At 36.1% G+C, this 24,124-nt stretch overlaps 1 protein-coding gene across 1 annotated transcript; it reads right to left on the bottom strand.

Moving 5' to 3' along the window:
- Window positions 1-2,772: 2,772 nt before the first annotated feature.
- On the bottom strand, window positions 2,773-6,132 carry LOC113275150 (methylsterol monooxygenase 1-1-like). The gene is made up of 5 exons (XM_026524593.1): window positions 5,516-6,132; window positions 5,049-5,371; window positions 3,798-3,945; window positions 3,614-3,646; window positions 2,773-3,062 (listed from the first exon to the last, which is right to left on the bottom strand). The coding sequence occupies exons 1-5, from the start codon at window positions 5,843-5,845 to the stop codon at window positions 3,009-3,011; spliced, it is 888 nt and encodes a 295-aa protein (XP_026380378.1). The 5' UTR covers window positions 5,846-6,132; the 3' UTR covers window positions 2,773-3,008.
- Between the last annotated feature and the right edge of the window lie 17,992 nt (window positions 6,133-24,124).

Below are 24,124 nucleotides of genomic sequence, written 5' to 3'. Positions count from 1 at the left end.
GGATAAAATAGAGAGAAGGGGTAGGCCAGCGAGTATATATATATATAGGAGATTCCAGGGCTTGAACGTGGAAGTTACAGAATTGAGAGAAACCGACAGAAACTGAAAAGTTGTTGCACGATACAGAAGGTCGAGCACCACCCGGGATCGTGGAGTCCGAAAAAAAGAATAACCTCCATCCCTAATTTCTAGGAGGGGCACGTCCAAAAGATCAGATAACTACTGGGTTGTTTTACAATTAACCCAATAGTCAGGGGACTAATGTTGATACATGAAAAATAATACCCCTTAGCGGGACTAGGGTTCCCCCAAAGGGGCGGCAAACCCAGCATGAGATATGGGGACTAAGCCCAAGTCCAATGGGAAAATACCCATGAGGAAAAAGGGACAATGAAGGAATCAATATAGAAAAGAGAGGTTATATTAGAGAATGGACGACATTAGTAGTAATTAAGGAGGTTTAGGGCATGTGTCATGATTTCATAAAAGGAGGGGCTTTTGGAAGGTCTATATAAAGAAGGCAAGGTACAATGGAAATCAAGTTCTCTCTCTTACCATTCCTAGTAAGTGTTGTCATTAGGTGTAACTAGGACGGGTAGAACCAAAACAATATTCCACCCTCAACAATATTGATGGTGCAAATGTGAAGACATCCAAATGTTTGGTTTTAGATAATCGTAATAACACAAAATAAACAGCAAACTAAATAAGATAATTGCATAGGATAGTTACTGGTATGGGCTTTCAAGAAGGTTATTTTTGGGAGAACGTTTTTTCAATGTTCGTCTCACTGACGGGAAACTGAGATGTTCGTCGATTGCGTGCTCGTTTTCAATGTATTAGGCTTGCAGTCCAGCCATTTCTTGCTATGGTAATGGAAATTGATCGAGAAAAGTTTATAGGTGTAACTGAAGATGAAGTGATATAAACAACTCTTGAAAATTGGGAGGAAGCTCACGGTAAACATTTTCGTTACGAAGCGTGTTTTAGAATTCTAAAAGATAGTCCATCTCAAGCACATTTGTACTGCACTCTAATGCCGCTCCCGGTCTTTACAATGGAAGAAGATGTTACTCTTGTTCGATCTTGGTTACATCGTATGATGAGACCAATGGACAGTGACTATTTCTGGGAAAGAGTATTGGGACATTTTGTAGCATCGCGGTATGAAACCATAAGAAACAGTAAGAGCTTAGAACTAAGAATTGCATTCATCACTAAGGAAGTCAACAATTATACGGAAGTTTTGTGGATGGTTCACCACAACAATTCTGGATTATCCAACGAAGAACTGGTGAGTATCTTACCTTTGTCCTCATGGACTCAACTGCATCATAAATATCTGAACTTGGTGTTTATCTGTTTTACAAAAAACCATCGCTTAGACCAAGTTTATTGAAGAAAGCGAAAGAGGGTTTAAGCATTTTGAATGCTATGAACTCTACAGAGAGAATGTCGCTGGATTTGATGTAGGTTGTTGTGGTTTATTAAAATGTAGTCTGATGTTATTTGCAAGTTTAAATTGTAATAAATTTCGCTTAATCTAAAGCGGAAATCTATTTTAAAATCTAAATATTTTCAATCATTGATATTACTGCGAATTCTTTTACAAGATATAAACTTAGACAATAATAAAAAGTATTAAACAACTTCAATAAAAATCAAGTACAAGTTTTAGTCTCTTGTTTATCTTCATTTGACGTGTCTTCCATTCAACGCGCTCTTTGACAGTTTCGCCTTTGTTTTTGAATTTTTTGTTATTAACTTTCAAAAGTGGAGCTCTTCTTTGCCTTTTGGCAGAACATTTTCTTGGAGCAACTTCAAAAACTTGCACTTCCCTCTTACAATTTTCAATCTTTTTAAAGCTCCCACATATCTTAGGAACAACAACTTCAAGTTTTGCATCGCAAAAAAGTGTGATCGCCTTTTCAACCATTTCACCAACAATAAACTAAAAAATTGAAATAGATTTTAGAAGAGAAAATTCAAGAGAAGTGAATTTTGGTGTGAGTGAATTGTTTGAAAATGATGGTAATTTATAGAGGTAAAAAGTGAATTTTGAATTTAAAAAAAAAAACTACTTGTTGGCAGTTTTGCTACAAACGCCAGCGCTCTATGTTCGATCGCCGCGTTAATGTTTCGAACGCTAGCGCTTGTGCTTCCAATGCCGGCGTTTAACCTTTACACACGTGTGTCCCTAGCCCGGGCGCTTGATGTTCAACCGCTCATTGTTGTTCCATAGTGGAGAAACCTGTTTAGCCATCCACCTGGCTCAACAAAATTTTAAATTTTTCATTTGAACATTACCATAGGAATTGCCCCAACTGCAGCAGTGATTTATTAGCCTGCGATAACATAGAGTGGGAGAATTGGAAGAAGCAACTGATCTATGTTTATCATCATTCCCACCGCTTGCTAGTTGTCCCGATGGAGCCATTTTTAATCATCTCTATGTTTATACAATGTGGTTCCTGATATTTTACATCGATCAAATCATCTATTCCTCCAGTTCAAAGTATGTGATGGTTCATTTATTAATTGAACGTGAAAAACATTTTTAATTTCGTAAAAACTGTGCATCTATTCTACATGGGCTTTAAATTTGCCTCCACCACAACACTTGTAAGTCATAACAATCACGGACAAACTTTTACATAACATTGCGTATTTGCAAAAACGCACTGCACAGCGCACTTGATTGGTTTTGTTCGCGAAATAAAAATATTAAGCCAGTAGACTACCACAGCATAGCAATCTCTCAAGGAGACGAGATAAAACAGAAGGCGAAAATTGATTACGATGGTGAGAGTGTCACATTAATTTTTTAAGGACTCCAGCTACAACATACAAACAATAGCAAGGATTAACATCTTAAAAAGCTTTACAAAGTAGATGACTCGCTAGCATGGTGATAAAGTTGTCAGGCAGTTTCCACGATCTTTAAGTCCAAATTCGGCTACATCTAATTTCCAAGTAAATGCAAACGCATCTTCAAGGACTTGACAAACCTACTCAGACTTGCTGTTGATCCCATCTACATCGCCGCTCCCTGCTTCTCTCAACTAATCATGGATGGCGCAGAATGATTAGAAAAACAGCGGGAGGCACAGCATAATATGTAATAACAAAAACACAGAACTGAAGAAGTCGGTGAAATTAACAAAGATCAGATTTCGAGGTTGTTGTTAATAAAGAGTGTCCAATTTTCTTTATCAATTGGGATTAAGCCAGTCGATGAGCACTCTGGATTCAGGAAAAGGTAGGTTCCATCATCCATCTCAATGGAGTAAGTGAGCTGGACGACTAATTGTATTAACAATAAACCTATTATCTGAACTTAAGATCCATTTTGTTCATCCATTGGTTGGGTGACGATATCCATTTTGACCATTGTTCTGAATTGTGTTTTTCAAGGAAAACGAAGGAAGTACCCACATAATCAGAACATCTTATATTTGTTCACCCACATCTGGAGAACAAAAGAGGTGGCAACACTGAGGAAGGCAACTTCTTGAACTCCTCAACTTATACAAATGCCCAGGCAAATTTCCATGTTCATGCACTCCAAAACAGTAAATCTAAACGAGAAACAAATCGGAGGTTGAGGGTTTACCTTTTCAAGATAATGTTTCTGATACCGGTATCCCTGGTTAATATATCAAGCAAGCATTAGTAAAGATGCATGAATAATTCCTTCCAAAGTACGCATTTCAAAAAAAAAAAAAGGAAGAAAAAAATCCATCACCAGCCAGCCTTATGGCACAGTAAATCAAAAAATTAAAATCTGGCGGACCAACCTTATCAGTTCCATAGATGTAATCACAATAAGTGAACACTGATGCGAAGTTGCTCTGACTTTGTCCACCGACATAATGATGGTAATCATGGTATTCAGCACCACCATAGAATGGAATGTATTTTGTTGGGGTCCAAGGGAAGTCATACCTGCATATACAGTGCATTCTTTCAAGATCTTCGGAAATATCACTTATATAGAGGAAAATGAAAGTAAAAAAAGAAAAGGAAGAAGAAGAACTGTTACTCATGGTATAGATATCATAGAAAAGACGCGAACTACAAGATTATATAAAATTTGAAAGGAAGGAAACCAACAAAAACAAAAAGCAAAACAGTGTCTTCAATGAATCAAACAAATGGTTTATAATATGGTCCCCATAAACTCATGGGGAGCTAATGAAACAGTGAAGCTGAAACCATACCATAGCGCAATTATAAAATGCAATTCTCACATTAGTGGAAATTTTGGTTTAATTCCACGAAAATTCCACAGAGTTGTACCAGAAAACCAGATCACCCAAAAAAAAGAGAGCAAATAACGAGTAGATTCAGAGTTGAGATTATCATTTTGATGCCTTACAAAAAAAAACTAAGCGTATAATGCGAACACTTCACAGCTAACATGTCAAGGTATACTATGTTATGAGCACAAAACCCACAGTTCCTAGATGTGATTCTATTTATATATGAGCACTCGAGCACACAACACCAGTGCCAAAGATAATAGAAATCTCCAGTCAAAATAGTTATATTGGCTCCGCAGATAGTATCAAGGAAAAATATGAGATTTCGTGCCTCAAATTGTTCTGGAACAAAATTCGAGTGTGGTTAGCATTGACCCTTGAAAATGCAAGAATTCACCAACACTTTTGCCTCTCTGTTAGTGTCAAAAAGCAAACCATAATCAAATTAAGTAATCTTAGCCCACACTCCATGCAAATTTTCTCCAAAACTGAGCTTACGCTAGCACAATAAATACAACCAGATTATGCTGTCAATACTGATATTCTAAAACATCAAGACCACCAAACCAGCACAAAATTCCACCAAACCACCTGTACATCAACAACTACAAACCAAATTACCAAAATACAAAAAACTACACTAAACCCTGATATAATGAATATAAAATAACTTGAAACAGATCTCACTTAAACAACAACCAGACTAAGAAAATGAAAATGTGAATTAACTGTGCAGTTCTGTGGTAAAAATTTGATCTTTATGAAAAGAAAATAACGAATACATACCCACTATGCGTCTCAATCGCCTCCATCTGTCGCAAAATAATCCAAGACCAGAAAGTGATCATATGACCAGGAACCATAGCAGGACCAAGAAACGACGGAATCCCTAAAATCAAAACCTCAGCCCAATGTGCATAAGGTGCTGCAAATCCAATTGGCGCCGCATATTCATGATGAACACTATGAATTTTGTCATAACCCCATTTACAATGCAACCATCTATGGATCCAATAATTCGTATAATCCTCCACTAGAAAATACACCAATAATTGCATAAACATTTCCCAACCTGATGGTAATGGCAATCCTGTCCTAATCCCAACCATCTGTAGACACAAACCAATCAAAACCCATCCAAATTTCAGCCAAAAGACACCAAATTTCATCCAAAAAAAACACAACTTCAACCAAATGTGGATCAATATTCAATATTCAATCAAATCAAATCATAACCAAGAAATCGATTATACCTGAACACTGGGGTATGAAACAAGCTGAAGAGGACCCACAACAAGACAGAATGTGATCATAACATCTTTATAACATTTAAAAATCCCTTGAGTAGAGATCTTAACTTTAGGTTGAATCTTATATTTAAGAATGGTATGTGATTTCTTGATCTCCATAAATACTACTGGCAATGGAACTATTGAGAAAATAACAAACAAGAAGAGAATAGTATGACAGTAAAGATAATAATCTGATTTATCCCTTGAATAATCAAACCATAATTTCTCTGCATAACTTAATTCTCTTCTTAATTCTAATTCTGCCTCCTGCAGTGTCTGATACGGCAACATTCTCACCACCACCACCACTACTGCCGCTGCTGCTTAATCTCGATCTTCAATCAAATCAAAACCCTATCAGGAGGGGAAATGAAGATCGAGATTGGGGAAAGGGAAAAGAAAATTGAGATTCTGGGGGTTTTATATTTGAGAAGGAATGAATAATGGGTTTGAGAAAAGAGCGAGAGATGAGTGGTAATGGATGAATGGTAAATCTTATGGTCTTCTTCACCTTAAAAACAGGCTGTCATGCTGGTTGCTCGAGGAAGGAAGGGAAATCGCATCCCATGTACTTCAAGTTCAAACCTGTTGTTTGGTTTTGTCGTTCTCTCCATAGATGCTCTTAAAGAGTGCGACCATATCTGATTCTATACTACGGAGTGTTAGTTTGTACAGTGCTGCAACGATTTGGATATCCGATTTTAGCTCGGCTATCTCCTCTATTAATGTTGGGACATGTGTGGGGAAGTGGGTCCTTTGTTTTTAGCGCGTTTGCTGATGTTCGAAGCAAATATATTTTACTTCAATAAAAAGTTGACTATTCTGTTTCTAGAAGTCGTTCTGAAACTTTATATTCAAATTAATTTCTTCCTTTTTGATTTGTAGAAGTCGAAAAGTTAGTTTCGGATGTGTATCGAGACTCGGTATAAATCTTGAGATTTAATCTCGTGATATAAAGCATTTCGTAGTTTAATGGTGCTATGTTGACAATGATTACTCTCTGGAATTTATTCCGAGAGAAAGGAAAAATTGATAAAAGTTTCTTCATTTTAATTCATAGCTTCAAATCGATTATTTATGGTTAAGAACATCAAGAACGAGATTACAAGAAATAAAAACTACATTGAAGTATTCCTTTGAGAAGAGTGTTGGAATACCGAAAAAAGTTTCAAATATATGTAGAGATCTGATTAAATCGGAAAGAGGATGGTGTTTGGAATAAAATCTCATAATTTGGTGGACATTCTTCTTAAGAAAGAGATGACTCTCAAAACAAGAGAGTGTGATGCTCATATTATCTTGACAACTTCGAAAACCAACAGAATTTTTAGATCTCTTTTGTTGAAAAAAGATTCAAATTTTGTCGGTGTGATTCGAAGAAGCTCTTCAACATAACATAGCCAACATCAATAAGACCATAAAGACCGGGAAGAAACGTTACAAGAACGCACATAACATCTAGGAAAGTGAAAGAGAAAGCCGAATTGGCAACAAAACATTAAAGGAAAGCGATAAAACTAAATCCTAATTCTACTAACCAACTTGAAAGCAAGAAATTGGGAGAAACCTGCTCAGATCTGATTCCAATGGAGCTAGATCTGAGCAGGAAGGGGGATGGCGGCTTGGGTTTGCTCTAGGGTTAGAGAGGGAAAAAAGAGAGTATAGAGAAGGAGAGTTCCGAAAGAATATCAGACAGCAGTTTGTAATTTTTTTAAGATCATGTATAATAAAAAAAAACTCTTTTTTCTCTTTCCTCCGAGTTTTGCTCTGCAACTCGGGGTGACCGAGTCACACCAAAATCCACCATTAATATCACCTCCATCAAAGAAATGCAACCAGCAATCACAGATGATGAACCAAAGATTTGAAATTGTCAAACTACTAGTTGTGTGTTTTTCGTCTTGCAATTTAGTCTGAAAGAATCAAACTATCTCCAACCAGCAAGAGAGATGCCCTAGGTTGGGTTTGGATTTCAATTCTTCAATGGGTTCTAACTGTGAGGTTGGTTAATTTGGTTTCTTTGATAGTTTTTAATCACTCTTGTATCATTCAGTTTTGTGTTTTTTGTTTCTCTGCTGCATAAGCTTAATTAACAGGAACCCTTTTTTTGGCTACCCAGTAGCCATGAAGAAAAAAAAGAAAAAAAATTAACAGTGTTCGATCTATGGGAGAAGCATCAACTCTAACAGATTTCAGGAATCGGGTCAAGAGTCTAAACTTTTACATGAAGAAATTAGTGATTCAATTTGATGGAATTTGTACTCACAGTACCGTCCTCATATTTACTCATGGGTACCGGCACAAAAGTCGTGGACTACCGTTGTTTCACTCAGGCACGATCCAGAACCTTCATACTGGAATAACAAATATCTATAGTTTCCCTGTTGCTGCTGCTGCAGATGGAGAGAAAACAACTAGAATCTTGAATGGTTCCGAGTCATGTCGAAAAGGTTCGCCACCGAGTCGACCAGAAGAAGACGATGGTCCACAAGAGCTGAAGTGGACCCCATCATCCAATAATTCACCTGCAAACTCAACTGTGGAGCGAAACCAAAAACAGACAATGTCACGCGCAAAAACAGATAAATATGAGCTGTCAAGCATGTCCCATCTGACAGATAAGAAGAACTATGACACATCACAACTAACTAGGGCGCGGTTATTTACCAATGATACCCCAATTTCAAGCCACGCCTTACCGAAAGTCTGTGAGTCACACCGAGTTTCTAAACAATTCGGTAAAGTCAAGTTAGCGGTCAATCATGCAACAAGCACTACATGCGATCAATGCCCGGCTACAAACCCGATCAAACCAATCCAAAGGCAAACACAGCCGGGAAGGAACTTTTCAGTGGTAGGAGAAAGGTTCGCTAAAACCCTTTGTGGAAAAATGCGAGATGTTGGCAGAACCCAACTCTCGCATGCAAAATGAGTAATGTCTTTGGGGATTGTCAAACGAAAGACCAATTTTTGACAGCCCAAGTATGTCGCGAACTCGCGCACAATGTTAGGTTAACTTCCCATATTCTGTATATAAATAAGTGTGTTATGGCACCATGTTCCAGTAGTACTTTAGGTCTAGTTTCAGGTTATGGTCTCTATCATGATCTTTCATGGGATCATTCTGCAGGATTTGGTTACTCTCGGCAAATGCAATGCTACACCAACAACTTGAATAGTCGATGCAACCTTGCCAACCACTGTGAGAAAGACCGTAATCATCAACTAGTATTTGCTTTTATGTTTTTTCCTTCCATGTTTTTAGAAAAGCTTTTTAGTAGTACTAAAGATAGTTTAGAGTCTGCGGAACATCAACAACCAGATTCCTCTATGCAAGTTTCACATCAAAAACGACAACGAAAGGTGCTTACAGAAGGTGAGGACAGGATCCATACACCACAACACAAAAGCAGCAACTACCAATCCACCAACCAAGCGGCTATACAACCATCGTCAACACCCTCAGATCACTTCAAGGCTCAAACTCTGAAGTATCCGTCAAATCTTAGGCTATTCTTATGGATAGTCATTGAAGAAGGTTTCATAACCTTCACACTACGGATCTACCACCACCACATCATCAACAATTACTGGCTAGCTATAACTGTTGTGTTCTACACCAACTGTGGGTTCAAACACCAGGACCAAGATATAACCAAGATGGTGACGAAACTATGCATGTAACTGTAACAAGGGTCAAAAAGGGAATAAAAAATCGCAGGAATATCCACGCTATCGAGGAGATGAGGTCTAATCGAACAAGATGGTCAGAAGTTAATACTTATAACTGGGAATTAGTTATGCTAATGGTGAGTTACCCGATTGTAAAGACCGGGAATGTTGTATTCCCAGACTATGTAACCCTTGACATTTCGAGCCTTTAAACAAAATTCTCCTTTTCAAAAAAAAAAAAGGGATCATGTATAATAAGTGTCATATTTACTACATCATGCATACCAAGTTGATTTTTTGGAACCTGTTTTTATCGAGTCCTGTGAAGACTGTCGTCAAGGCCTTGGCTGGTAGTTGTGTGACACAGTTTGACGTATCCAGTATCGTTGTCGTTTCAGTTCTCGAAGATAGATAAAATATCGTGATGTGGGTGATACAAGTTAAATTGGTCGGTACTGAAGTGTTTCATTATATAAGTTAATTCTTTTTTTTCTTAAAAGAGAAAGATTTTGTTAAAGGGGTAATATTTGAGTTATATTAAATAAAAAAAGAAAAAAAAGATACATGAAAGAGAAATCACAAAGGAGAGATTTTTGCTGGTGCACAAATGCACTTAGTAGTTAATAGGGTCCATTAGGAAAAAAACCATTTAATAGGTGGTTAAGAAAAAGTCTAAGACATGAAAATGACCTAGCTACCTCCTGACTAAACTTGTGAACAAAAACACGTTTTTATTTTTTCTTTTGTTCTTACGCTTTTTTTCTCCCTTCTTCCATCAATATCAGCAAAAAATTAAAAGAAAAAAAACGAATCACATGATGATATTACCGTTAAATTATAGCAAATCATCAAAACATAAACTTATAATAAATAAATCATGTGAAATCATCAAAAAAAAAGCCCAATCTTATCTAAATTTAACGAAGGAATATACATCTAATCTTCCAAAAAGGTAGTAGCATGACTCAATGAAAATTAGTAGATAAAATAGCGAGAACAAGAGATAAAAATAACGAGAATAAGAAGATGATGATTTAAAAGATTCACCAACAATAGATATTGAAAGGAAAAAGTGTATGTTCAAATAGTACACATTGATATGTGAAAAGATGAAGGTACCCAAATATACGTCAATCTAAAACTTTTCCACCTATAAGCTTTCTCCGAAAGTGATTGTCTTTGGACTGAGTCGAGACAATACAACTAATCAGTTCACAATTCGTGTGATCGTCTATGGATACGAGATCGAGACAATACGACAACAAGATAACTTGTGTGATTGACTATGGATACAAGATCGAGACAATACAACAACGAAGTATGATTACTTGATAATGGGTTCAGACTTAACCAAACACAATAGGATTTCTATCAAGTAAATAGGAACTAACGTTTGTCTATTTTACTTCTAATTATAATTGCGGAAATATAAAGTAAAAGACACAACAAGATTTTGTTAACGAGGAAACCGCAAATGCAGAAAAACCCCGGGTCCTTGTCCAGAATTGAATACTCTCAGGATTAAGCCGCTATACAAAATCTAAACCAACTTCGTATAGTTGAGACCAAGCAACTAAACCTATAGTTCACCTAGTTCCGTTTGTATCCCTGCGCCTCCAACTTGCAATAAGTCACACACTTGGAACAATTCCTTTGGTTCGTATTCCAAACAGTAAAGGAACAACAAATCTGTTCGGTAACAACTCTTTTCAAACAAGTGATATGAGTTTGACAAAAGGCTCTTCCGTTTATCCCAATAAAATCCCTTGTCATGTTCTTAGATCTATCTATTAATACAACTACCAAAGTAATTGTCTAGATTTTGCAATCAATACTCTTAGTCACAAAGACAATATATTGATGCCGATCTACTCAACTAATCAATCAATATTATCACAAGTATAAACCGATTATAGTTGGATCCACAGCCGATCAAGTTTTGTGCACACCAAATATTATGAACTCAAACAAGCAATCTTCTTTGTCTTCAAATCTTCTTAGATATTCAATAAACACCTGCACACAATCAACTTGAATCTCTTGTGATCAATCACACACAAAACGGAGTCTGTTAACAATGGATTATCACAAGACGTCTTTAGATATACAAACAGTCTAAAGATCCCTGTCGAAATTTCGATCTAGTTTGAGTGAATCTTATATCAGAAGAGAATATTCTCAAGCATAAACAAGCTAGGTGTAATCAAAGTTCAACCACCATTAGTCAATCAAATCAATCGAAAACTAATAATAAACTGCAATTATCTAGTTTCCCACCAACGGTACTCGTAGAGCTTCACAATCCCAAAGAAGTCTTTAAAACGAGTGGTCGTAAGAGATTTCGCCTAATTAGGGTACTTTCCTCTCCGAATAGACGGCTCCACCAGTAACAACACAACTAGGTAGTTTTGCTGGCTCTGAGGATTAGTTTGCTTGAAATGCAAACTTCAATATTTATAGACAAGGAAGTTTGGACACCAAGGAATTTCCAAAACCGAAAATATTCTCAATATATGCAATATATTTCCAAATTCGGTTTTCATAATTCCTGTAAATGCTCTGTCCAAATATTGACCGAAATCTCGGTAGAAAATCTCAAATTAGTAAATGGACATTACTAATTTTTTATTTTCTAAAGATATGCATTTTAATTGCTGGAAATTAAAAGCATATAAAACTAAAAACCTTAATTAAAAGATTCTTAATTTATTTCGATCAGAGATTCTCCTTTAGTTATTAAGGAATATCTTTGAACAATAAAAGATAAGAGTTACTGCACATGTTCAAAGTATGTCGACATCTTTATTTGTAAATCCTTTTTCATATTTACAATCTTGGAACCGATTTGCCACACTTCCAAACGAGTTTAGAATTGGTTCATCTGATTTCCAAGAACTATGTGATTGATCAAAAAACATTCAATCACCATTCATGGGTTTAACGGTTCTACCAAAACAAATTTCGATTTCCAAAACATTGTTAACTAAGTACCAGGATCGGTTACCACTTATTTATGGTACTTACTTGTTATCGATTGCACAAGTTATAGGATCAGTCACACCAATTACTAAAACTTGTTAACTTACTACAAGGATCGATTACACATCTTGTGATTAGTCCCAAACAAATTCTAGGATCGGTTACCCAATGACTAGGAATGATCACACCAATTACAAATATCGATCATACCATCTCAGGTGGTTACTTAGGATCAGTTTCACTAATAAAAGTCAGGCATTTTGAATAGTTTTACCAAGATACATAAACAAGTTATGAGCGGTTATGCTAAACACACATATTGGTAATCTAAAGATTTGCAATGAATAACAATACCAATAAGCCGAGCGATTTCCCTTTAGATTCATAAAAGAAAGTTTATGAATTGTACTTCCTTTAAACGAATATAAAATATTGTTTCCTAGGACGAAATCTTCACCCATACCCATACACATAATCATAATAGAATTCATATGATTATGTCGATGTCTTATATACGAAGTTCAAAAGATAGACGTTATACTTCGTATTGTAATTCCTTAATACTATGTCTAACTAGAGTATAATCATTCACAGCTTCGCAGTTATGTTTTCAATATGCATGACTTGAAAGATACATTAGGAATGGAACAGTTCGAGTCAAATATTACTAACCTCAAGTGGAAGGATGATGTCGTCCTTGTAGATCGTTACTTCTTCACATTCTTCAAGTCTTCATATAATACTTGTAAGTCTCATATCCTAGTAACTTTCTAGCTAACCTATATGAAGTTGACTCTAGTAAATAATCAAGCGACTCTTTAAATGAGTTTTGATTCACTAAAATATGACAACCAAACTTGACATACCAACGCTTGGTGGGTTTAACCGAGCTATGCTCTAACAATATGTATGATCCAACAATACATATTGATATGTATTGTAGGAAAAAGTGTATGATTCATATGATCCAACAATGCACATTAATATGTTTGATCCAAAAGTACAATTGATATGTACTTAAAGAAAAAGTATATGATCCCACAGTACATATTGATATGTATGATCCAAAAGTACGTATCAATATGTACTGGGTAAAAACCTAGTTTGTGCTTGAATACGCATCACAAACCTAGTTTATATATGATTCAACAATACATATCGATGTGTACTGATTACTTAAGGAAAAAGTATATGATCTCACAATACATATTGGAAAGAGGTTCCAAGTAATAACTTTCTCAAACTTAATATTAATGGCTTTTCTGATGGTTGTGGATTTACCATATATTGGAGGGGTAAATATAGATGGATATCGAACCTTTGTTGCGTGTTATGACAATGTTGCTGAAGTTTGGGTAATCACAGATGGTTTGTGTTTGGTTGTTGAGTTGGGCATGCATCGTGTGGAAGTGGAAAGTGTTTCGAGCGATGTTATCTGGTTACGTCGAGATGATGCTCAATCTCAATGGGATATTCATGGTCTCATCAAGGAAATTACTAAACTTAAATCACCTTTAGACAAGTCAAATTTTAACAAAGATATATAAAAGAAATTTTGACAAAGATACATAAAAGCTAATAATCTTCCTGATAGGTTGGCTAAGGATGGAGCATCCGTAGAACATAAATGCATCTGGACTGGGAATATGACAAGTTTTCATTTACTTCATTTCAAAATGATGTATTGATGTGGCTACACCAAGACTTGTAGTTCGTATGTCTTTTTAGTTTCTTTAGAGGTCATCTTATAAAAATAAAATAAAAATTTTAAAAAGGTACGTCCATTTTGTACTTACTAACCAAATTGTAAATGGAAAAATGCAGGTTACTAGAAATTTGACAGTATTGATTCTTACTTTTTTGGCAAAAAAATATGTTACCTTATTCATTATACTATATTTCCAGAAATCATATCTTAACAAGAGGTGTTTAATTTCCATAACTAACACACTTTCATAAAAAGATAAAAAAAAAAATTTATAAACACTGGAACAAGGTTTGTTAATTGACAATGATATTTAAACATGAGAAATCAAATCTTTATGTTATTCTACTACTTTCTTCATGGCCATGCATTCAGCTTTCTCGGCCACTTACTCTTCATCTATTCCTCCATGTACGTGAAATCATTTTACTCTGATGCTATTGTTGATGTTGGTGTTGTAATAGCTCAAACATCTACAAGCCCCTCAATTCATTTATGAAGATAAATCATCTACTTATCCCCTCAATACAAAAGAGCAAAATGAAGAAAGTGACTGCTAATTTTTAAGGTTCTTCAATTCCAATCTGGGGAATAACATATACAAGATCAATTAGGTTTATTTACTCTTAGACGATAATTTTTGTTGGGTGGAGATCATCCATGTGTAAGAAGTGTCAAAGACTTAGTTGGTAATTGTTGGTACAATTAAATTTACTTTTGTAATTAACTATTCGGTTAACAAAAAGTTATACGCGTTATCGTTTGACATAGTCAATGTGGGTCAATGTTAATTTTTATTAGCAAGCCCTAACTTGGACAAATTTTGGATCTACACATTAAAATCAAAAAAAAACTGAGTACTAAACATCAAATAATTAACCCATAATTATTAGAAAATTGTTAGATGTCATGTACCCGGTCTCATATGGGAGTTCCCTTATCATTTTCCTTGTTAGTATTTAGTGTTAGTTGTGATTGGTAGACTTTAGTTATGAGTGGGTGTGTTTATCACTTGTAAAGAGTGATTTAGATGTAAACATCTGGTGGGATTGTAGCTGTTAGATGATAGGTTAGATTTCTCTCGCTTATAAGAAAAATTAGTCTGTAATGAAGAGTAATCAAATTATTAATCAAAACAGAACTTTGTTCTTTAGGTTGTGTTCTTTGAACTCAGAGAAGCTTCATTCTCACGAATCAAGTGAGGTTTATCCTCAATCTATCCATCCAATCTTGTCATCGTACTCAGGTACATGACAATTTGTATCTAGAGCAGTTTTGATCCATGGAGTTGCCGGAAGCCACACCACTACAGCTGAAAGCTTTGAAGAATGAAGATAAAGCAAGAAATGAATTACACAGATTTTGTGCGTTATATCGGTTTCATTATGAAGAGAATAACTCTCAAACTCGAGAGTACTATCTTCAGAAGTTTGGAAAGCTCATGAATAGAGCAAGGCAGAAGTATAGATTGATACTTTTCATTAGGGGAACTACATCGATTCCTCCTGCCGTTGATGGTGAAGAAGATGATTCTCTAGAGGAGTTGATTCCTTCATTTTTATTCGATGAAGAAGAGGATGACTCAAGTAATGGGTTGATTTCTCAAATTGAAGAGGTTACAAAAGCTAGGGTTCAATCAATTTCTTCTGTTGTTGACATGGAAACCGACGAATCGACTGATTCTGCAAGTTTTCAATTCGAAGAAATTGTCAAAGCTGCCATGAATGATAAAGAAAGGAAAAATCAGATCGAATTTGGTGAGTATTTTTCTATTTTTCTCAATTCTTATCGTTGCATATATGACCGTGGAAAAGAGTTTGACATTAGGAAGGCTTTTTCTGATCATGTTGGAGATTATGTATTAGATTCTGTCACAACTAATTATGGTTCCTCGCTACCTAATGTGTGTTCGATTCTAATGGATAAATATGATTGGAATTTTGTTCAATAGTTGCTTTATAAACATGGGTATTAGTTAAATTCATGGTTCAGAGATCAAACTGTGTGTATGTTAGCTAATGGTGGTATTTCTACTACCGCCTGCAAGATGTTTGTTAAAATGCTTCCAATGGTTATTTTAGTTTTTGAGCACAATTTTTTTTCCAGCCACACACTACCTACTGGGATATCTACTTACCATTGTTTTAAGTCTACTGATAAAGTATTTGATCGTAGAAAAGAATTTCAACTTATTAAGGAGTTCTTTTCTTTTGTTGGAAATTCAGAAAACTATTTTGATACAATTACTACTTGTGCGATTGTCGTTCTTGGGTTTGTTTTACTGAAAAGGTACAATGAAAGTCTGCCTTGTGAGTTGTTTCCAAGACATGGGTATCCATCTAAATTTCAGTTTCTGAATTCGTTGGATCTTAGCATTCTCTATATTGTTGAAATTACTGGCGAGTGGATTTTGGTTGCTCAATTGTCCGTGAGAAATTGTTTTTGTTTCTCTTTTTAGATAGTTTGATGAGCATTACGAAGACACATAAAAGGTATGCAGTGTTTGGTAGGAATGGTGTAGTTGCAGGAAATCCTACAACACACCCCTTGTAATAATTTGTAGATCTAAACATAAAAATGATGATAAGAATGCTAAAATTATAAAAAGACACAAGGTTTACGTGGTTCGATCAATTTGATCTACATCCACGGGGTTAGGTTTTACTATGATTATTTGTAATTACATCTTGATTACATGGAGACTCCATTAATGAGTATTTGGAGCTCTAGGTTCTTGAAGGAGGAAGAAGAAGGAGATAATAAATATACAACCAATTCTACTTTCTCTCTCTACAGAATGTAAATCCTCTCCTAAAGTGTGTCTCTCTTTCTGATTATCTATTCCCTTTCTCTCTCTTGCCTTTCTCTTTATATAGGTGTTTACATAGTGGATGACAGCTAATGTACAACTAACATTTCCCCTAATTTCGGATCCGGCTTGCGGTATTTTTGCAAGATTACAAATGTAACATTCGCAACATTCCTAATTTTCGCAAGATCATCACACTTTTCTCATGTTTAAGTTGATGTCATCTGTTATGTCGTTTCTGAAATCATCCTGCGATGTCTTCGCGATGTGTTGTTAATAATTTCGCAAGCATATTCTTCTGTGCGAGATTCTGATCCTACATCTTGCCTCTGTTTCCTTGAATATTGCTTGAAGAGCGATCTTTAAGGAAAAATCCACTTTGTTGTAGTTGTTGGAGGAACGAGCGAAAGAATATTGGACTTCAAAAGTACGTACTTGCCTCTATTCTTTTGTGAAGTTCCGGAATGTTGCGAAGCAGATAACAAGTATCATCTTTTGAAGTATGAGAAGTATGAAGTATCCTTGAAGAAGTATAAGAAGTACTCAATCCTCGAAATATATAAGAAGTATGAAGTATCCTTTGAGAAGTATAAGAAATATTCAATTCTCGAAATATAAGAAGTATCCGTCCTTGAATGAGAATAATAAGTATTGCCTTTATTCATGCGAAATTATTACTCCATTTTTGGTGATTCTTGCCGAGAAGATAAAGAACATAAAATGTTTTCTTGGTAATCCATAATTGCCTCTGTTCTTTATCTATGAGGGTAGAATATTTGAGAAAATGTTGAATGTGTGAATTGTTGCTTCATTCTCATCTTGCCTCTGTCTCATGTTTTGTGCTCATGCGATAATATAATCTCTTCAAGTTTCTTATAATTGTGCGAAATTATTGAGCGAAATAATCATATCGTTCAGAATAATCATATTATGCGAAATAATCACATTCTGCGAAATTCTGAATAGTTCTGCGAAATTCTGAATAGTTCTGCGAAATTCTGAATAGATCTGCGAAATTCTGAATAGTTCTGCGATATTATTCCGTAAAGTTTTGTAAAATACTTATGCAAATCTAATGCTTATGTAATGATTATGTTATGAAATGTGTATGCGATGCTTATGCCATGAAATGCTTATGCGATGCTTTGATGATGCGAGTGTGATGCTCGTATGATGAGAATGCTTATCTATTGCAATGTATAGTCAATGTTTATGGTACTTAGCTCATTTTTCCGTCTAAAATTGATGTAGCTCTAAATTGCTTCCATTCTTCATTTCTCTGCCTTTTTCTTTAGTGTATGCATTCTTCTTCGTGTAGTTATTGTTCTTCACAAGTTCTTACTTGTGTTTCATCTTTCCTCTTTCCTGCACTATTAGTATCTCATAACAGTATGATCATAATATCAAGTCTGCGGCATTTTCACTGCCTCAGTTTCATTTCCATGTACATATTCGCAAGCTTGTTTGCTTACATATAATCATTCTCGCAAGCTTACTTGCTTACTCATTTTCTTATGTGGTCTTATTTTTCTTTCCTAGTTAAAGGTCTTATTTTGCCACCTCTTGTCATTGCGACAAAATCGCAGGACGTCTTTGCACTTTCATGCAAAAACCCATTGATCTTGCCTTAACTTTTTCTTTTGTATTATTGCCTCTTCAGGATTTTTGCGACAATATGACAGGCCTAAATATTCTTGCGAAAATAAAGCCCCATGACATTGTCGTCTTGGGACGAAATCGCAGGACGTCTTCACACTTTCATGTAATGACCCATTGATCTCGTCTTATCTTTTTCTCTAGTATTATTGCCTCTTCAGGATTGTCGCACAAATATGAAAATCCTTAATACCCTTGCGAGTAAAAAGCCTCATGAAATTTGCGTCTTAAGACACTTATCATCTCCCTAATGGAGGGTGCCGCCCTTATCTCCCCCTGGTTGCCCCTTCAAGGAGGCGTACTTCTACCATACAAGGTTAGCTCCTCCCATCCAGTCTTAACAACAACCATTTGTTTTCGTACCTCTTATCCCTTTTTCCTATATGGCTTATGGTTACGAGACTACACCCTAAGTGGGGTTTTCTTCGGGCCGAGTGCAGTATAAGCCAAGACTTGTCAAGAATGGAAAGGAAGCTTCAAACGCCCCTGGCACTCTTGACTCAACCGTGTACCTCGGCGCCTTGATCAGATTCTTCACTCCTTGGGAGAGTCCTTATTACCTTAATCGCCCAACCTAAGTCATATGCTTAAGCTGAGAATCCAAGGTGCCTCTCCCGGATGGGATTTATTGACCCTAAATCTCCATGACTCAGGTTCCGGGGGTGGTGTAACCTTTCCCTGAGCCATGCAACAGGTACCCCCTTATATGACGTACTTTAGGTCTTACATTTGCCTCTTGCGAAATTTTATTTGCGAACTAGGGTGTACGCCATAAAGGTTCGCCCCTATCTGCGAAATTTTCGCGTTTCTTTGTTTTTGCAAAATGTTCGCGTTTCTTTATTCTCTCATTCATCTTTTCATTTCTGTCATCTCTTTCATTCATTCTTTCATTGTCATAATATCATATCATTTGAATCAAAATAAATATTCAAGAGAAATTCTAATACATGGTAACTCTGAAATCTTTGTAGTTGTGAAATCTTTGTAATTCTGCGATTCTATCACGTTTTGTAAATCAAATCAAAAATCTTTTTATTCTCTGCAAAAGAAATATTCTAGAGAAATATATAAATTGAATTTTCTCAGTTTTTTGTAATTTTGAAATCTCGAAATCTCTGTAATTTTGAAGTCTTTGTAATCTTTATAATCTTTGAAATCTTGAAATCTTTGTAATCGTGTGATTGAGTCGCTTTTTGTAAATCAAATCAAAAATCTTTTTATTCGTTCTTAGTATAAAGTAAAATGTTCAAGGAAGTGGTACTTATCTTTCATTTGAGTCGCTGCCAAATAAGTGAATAAATGCCTTGATATGTATGAATTTCGCGCAGCAAAAAGAAGTGTGAGAAGTGAGACTTGAACCCTTGACCTGCTTCTTGGATTTTCTCGCACCATACCAACTGTGCTAAGCCTCTCTTGCGAAATAATCAAAGTTCTTGCGAAGTAATCAAATTCCAACCGTGTGAGAGGCACTTCTGCATAAATTTCGCGTAACAAAAATAAATATGCGAGAAGTAAGAATTGATCCCGCGACCTGCTGCTTGCATTCATTCCTCCTGACCAACTGTGCAAGCTTCTTATTTGCGAAATATCTCTGCGAAATTATCATCAACTCCCTTCTGTGCGAAATAATCAAAGAAATATTTGTGCAAAAAAATACGCATGTGTTGGGACTTGATCACACGACCATGAACTCATTAACTTTGCAGATGACCAATTGTGTTGCCTCTTGTTTGCGAAACAATGAAACAATATTGCGAAATTATTCATTTTTCGCTCTCTGTAAAAAAGAAGAAAACTATGTTCGCAGGCGAATTCGAACTTGCGACCACGAACACACATACTGCTCTCTGGACCAATTGTGCAAGAACCTCTCTGCGACATTAACGCATAACTTTTTTCCTTATTCTTTTATTCTCCCATGAAAATGAGAAGAAAATGAAAAATATGTGTCTCTGCAAATTCGAACCCGTGACCTATTTGTTGTTCGCTCAGCCTTGAACCATCTGTGCGAATTTCTTTTTGTGACAGAAATCACAACTTCTGACTCTTATCATTATCTTCGTCTTTCCTTTGTTTCTTCACAAAATGCCTCTTGCTTTCTCCCGAACATGAAAATATTCCACTGAAACTTCCATTTTTTCCTTAAATTTCACCACAACAACTAATTTTTTCTCTCACTCTTTTCATGTCTTTGAATTGTTGATGATGTTTACTCCCTGAAAGTGTGATTTCTTCCATAAAATTTCCATTTTTGAACCTAAATTTTGTAGATCTAGAAAAATATGAACAGTAGCTAATCTTCATGGAAATTTCTTGAACCACCAAGTTACAGGAAGGATAAATCCTTTACTCGCTCCCTGTTTCTAGCGCCAAAAATGTAGTTGCAGGAAATCCTACAACACACCCCTTGTAATAATTTGTAGATCTAAACATAAAAATGATGATAAGAATGCTAAAATTGTAAAAAGACACAAGGTTTACGTGGTTCGATCGATTTGATCTACATCCACGGGGTTAGGTTTTACTATGATTATTTGTAATTACATCTTGATTACGTGGAGACTCTATTAATGAGTATTTGGAGCTCTAGGTTCTTGAAGGAGGAAGAAGAAGGAGATAATAAATATACAACCAATTCTATTTTCTCTCTCTACAGAATGTATCCTCTCCTAAAGTGTGTCTCTCTTTCTGATTATCTATCCCCTTTCTCTCTCTTGCTCTTCTCTTTATATAGGTGTTTACATAGTGGATGACAGGTAATGTACAACTAACATTTCCCCTAATTTCGGATCTGGCTTGCGGTATTTTCGCAAGCTTACAAATGTAACATTCGCAACATTCCTAATTTTTGCAAGATCATCACACTTTTCTCATGTTTAAGTTGATGTCATCTGTTATGTGTTTCTGAAATCATCCTGCGATGTCTTCGCGATGTGTTGTTAATAAGTACAGCTACCATGTGAATTGCTTAAGGGGCTCGCAGCTCATCTTCTGTGCTTAATGTATGTTGTCTAAAGTGAGGAAGCTTGCATACCAGTCTGGACTTCAGCTGGTGCTCAGAAATTTTCTTGTCACATTACACTATGGAGCTTGACTTGTGGGGACGATGATAAAGTTTTTCCTTCTGCTGCAATGGATTTCCATAAGTTCTTAATGCTTCTAGTTACTAGACAAGAAGATGGTGTTCTACTTGGTAAATTGTTTGGGGTTCGTGCTGTTGAACATGGGCATACAATCATGCTGCCAGTACTAATCCAAGAGTTTCATTATCTTTCGATGCTCATTTTTTCAGTCCTCCAAAGTGTGAGAGTTTTTTCACAATTCTCGAGATTCGGTTACTTATTCCCTGCACCTAATAACTACAACAGTTATATGACGCCAGTGGGTATTATACTGGGAACTCAGACCTTAGTCGTGGTATTTCAGCTTCTTAAAATGTTGTTGTGGCTTGATTTCTTGAGGTGGAAATTTAAATTGCTTTCATCTAGTTTAAGGAGTTTGGGAAACGGTGGTGGTTTTAAACGGGTTATTATTATTGTGTTTCTCGGATTACCTAGATTTGTAGTTGGTAATAATAATAGATGGAGTTCCTGTTGAGAGGAAAATCACGGGCAACTGCTTAAGAATTGTTCATATGCGAAGACGGAAGCAAAGAGAGAACAATGTATGTGTTATCATTGCTGCGAAGTTTTCATTATCATAACTGAATGTATACAACAACATCCATTAAGTACTTCCACTATCTTGTGTCATGGATTTTGTCAAGTACACCTCAATATCTTTGTTCCTCATTTGTTCATCCACGAAGTAACGGTGATGTTTGTTCCTATCGATTGATTGGTGAAACTCTTATGTTAGCAACTAAGTTACCCACCCAAGTGACTGGTATCTTGAAAACAAAAGTGGGTTTCTACTTGCACTTTTTAATGCCGACATATGTGTTCTATGGTTGTTTTATTATTCCGGACAAATTTATACAGGTATTTCTGAACTCTGTCATAAGTACTGGTCCTTGCTCCTTGCACTATGCTAAATATGCATTATATGGGTGTATTCACCTGTGGAGTTTGAATGGTGGTAACTTATTCATCAAAATTTCATACAAGGATAGTGTTCATAGGAGTATATTGACACTCCTCTGAATTGATAAGATGGATACGACAAGTTACCAAGTAATAGTTGTTGCATGTCTCTTCTTTCTCCTCAAGTCTGTTCGCTGGATATACGATAGAGGCAAGATGCTCGCTGGTCAAGGGTATTTTTATTTTGCTGCAGCCTATGAATATTGTGTCGATACTTGGTTCACCGTTCTTCCTGTGTCAAATTAGATAGATGCACCTGGTAATGCTTGTTTTTATCGATCGCCTACACAATTGCTTAAAGTCTCTAATTCAGCTGTGGATTTTGTAGAGTTCCATGATCTTTCTCTCGCAATAAGAGGCTATATTCAGTTGGAATTTTGTGGATTGGTAATGCGATGGATGAAGCGATTTCCGCTGGTATTTGTTGGAGTACACTTCACCGTCAAAATTTTTTTTGCCATATTTATGGTGGGAATGCATCTTCAGGTCTTTGCCTTTTACATGCTCGTGTAATTCCAGATGACGCAGAAAACAGGGAGCGGATTGTTCACATCTTATATGGAAATAGAAATGGAATTCTTCTGCATATTGTCCCTACAAGAGCACCAAACTGTCGAGGATGGGTAATTTCTTTTTATCCAGTTTTTTCGAATGACACTAATCCTAGACTTGTTTTTCTAGTGGTAATGGGACAGCCATGCGTACTATTGGTAGTGCAACTTCTACCGGTGTTTTCCAAGATTAAAGGAGGGTGCCCCTTAGACAACTACTTCGGTCAAGAATTTATAGCTACACTTGAACCAACAGTTACTGGGATTATTAATTTATTAGTTATTATTCATGGGTGCATTGAAAGTCGGGACCATAGTCGGACAGATGATTCAAGTGATGCTTACAAATCAGGGAGTTGTGCGGATAGGAAAAGTCCAAATACTGCTGAAACACTCTATGCAGTTATCTCAAGGAACCTTACACAACAGGCGACAACAGGTGGAGCTCCACCAGTCCATCGGCAACATGAGGGACCGAAAATCATGAAGGATGACAATCAACCAAAGCTTGAGCAGCAGTTACATGGTCTGCAGTTCCCTAGTGGCACGACTTTTGAGGAAAATCAGTGCATCTCTAATTCCATCCTTGAGGACAAGGATGTTTTGGAGGGGAAGGTAATGTCATGTACCCGGTGTCATATGGGAGTGCCTTTATCATTTTCCTTGTTAGTATTTAGTGTTAGTTGTGATTGGTAGCCTTTAGTTATGAGTGGGTGTGTTTATCACTTATAAAGAGTGAGTTAGATGTAAACATCTGGTGGGATTGTAGCTGTTAGATGATAGGTTAGATTTCTCTCGCTTATAAGCAAAATCAGTCTGTAATGAAGAGTAATCAAATTATTAATCAAAACAGAACTTTGTTCTTTAGGCTGTGTTCTTTGAACTCATAGAAGCTTGATTCTCACGAATCAAGTGAGGTTTATCCTCAATCTATCCACCCAGTCTTGTCATCGTACTCAGGTACATGACATTAGAGTACTGATTATCGAACTCACAAGTTTCGTTATCTCAATCTTGTTGTCAATGTTAGATGCACAAAACTGTATCTTGATTTTTGTCTACTAAAGTCAAATCTCGGACTAGGACTAGAGTATGGCAGTTGAGTATCATACATCA

The sequence above is a fragment of the Papaver somniferum genome, chromosome 4 (assembly GCF_003573695.1).
Source record: "Papaver somniferum cultivar HN1 chromosome 4, ASM357369v1, whole genome shotgun sequence".
In the NCBI taxonomy this organism is placed as follows: Eukaryota; Viridiplantae; Streptophyta; class Magnoliopsida; order Ranunculales; family Papaveraceae; genus Papaver; species Papaver somniferum.
This window is presented reverse-complemented; position numbering and strand designations above follow the sequence as displayed.

Coding starts and splice junctions, on each gene's coding strand:
- LOC113275150 (XM_026524593.1), bottom strand. CDS start 5,845: ATGTTGCCGTATCAGACACTGCAGGAGGCAGAATTAGAATTAAGAAGA. Junction 3,946..5,048: donor GCGATTGAGACGCATAGTGG/GTATGTATTCGT, acceptor CTGTATATGCAG/GTATGACTTCCCTTGGACCC. Junction 3,647..3,797: donor ACATCTATGGAACTGATAAG/GTTGGTCCGCCA, acceptor TATATTAACCAG/GGATACCGGTATCAGAAACA.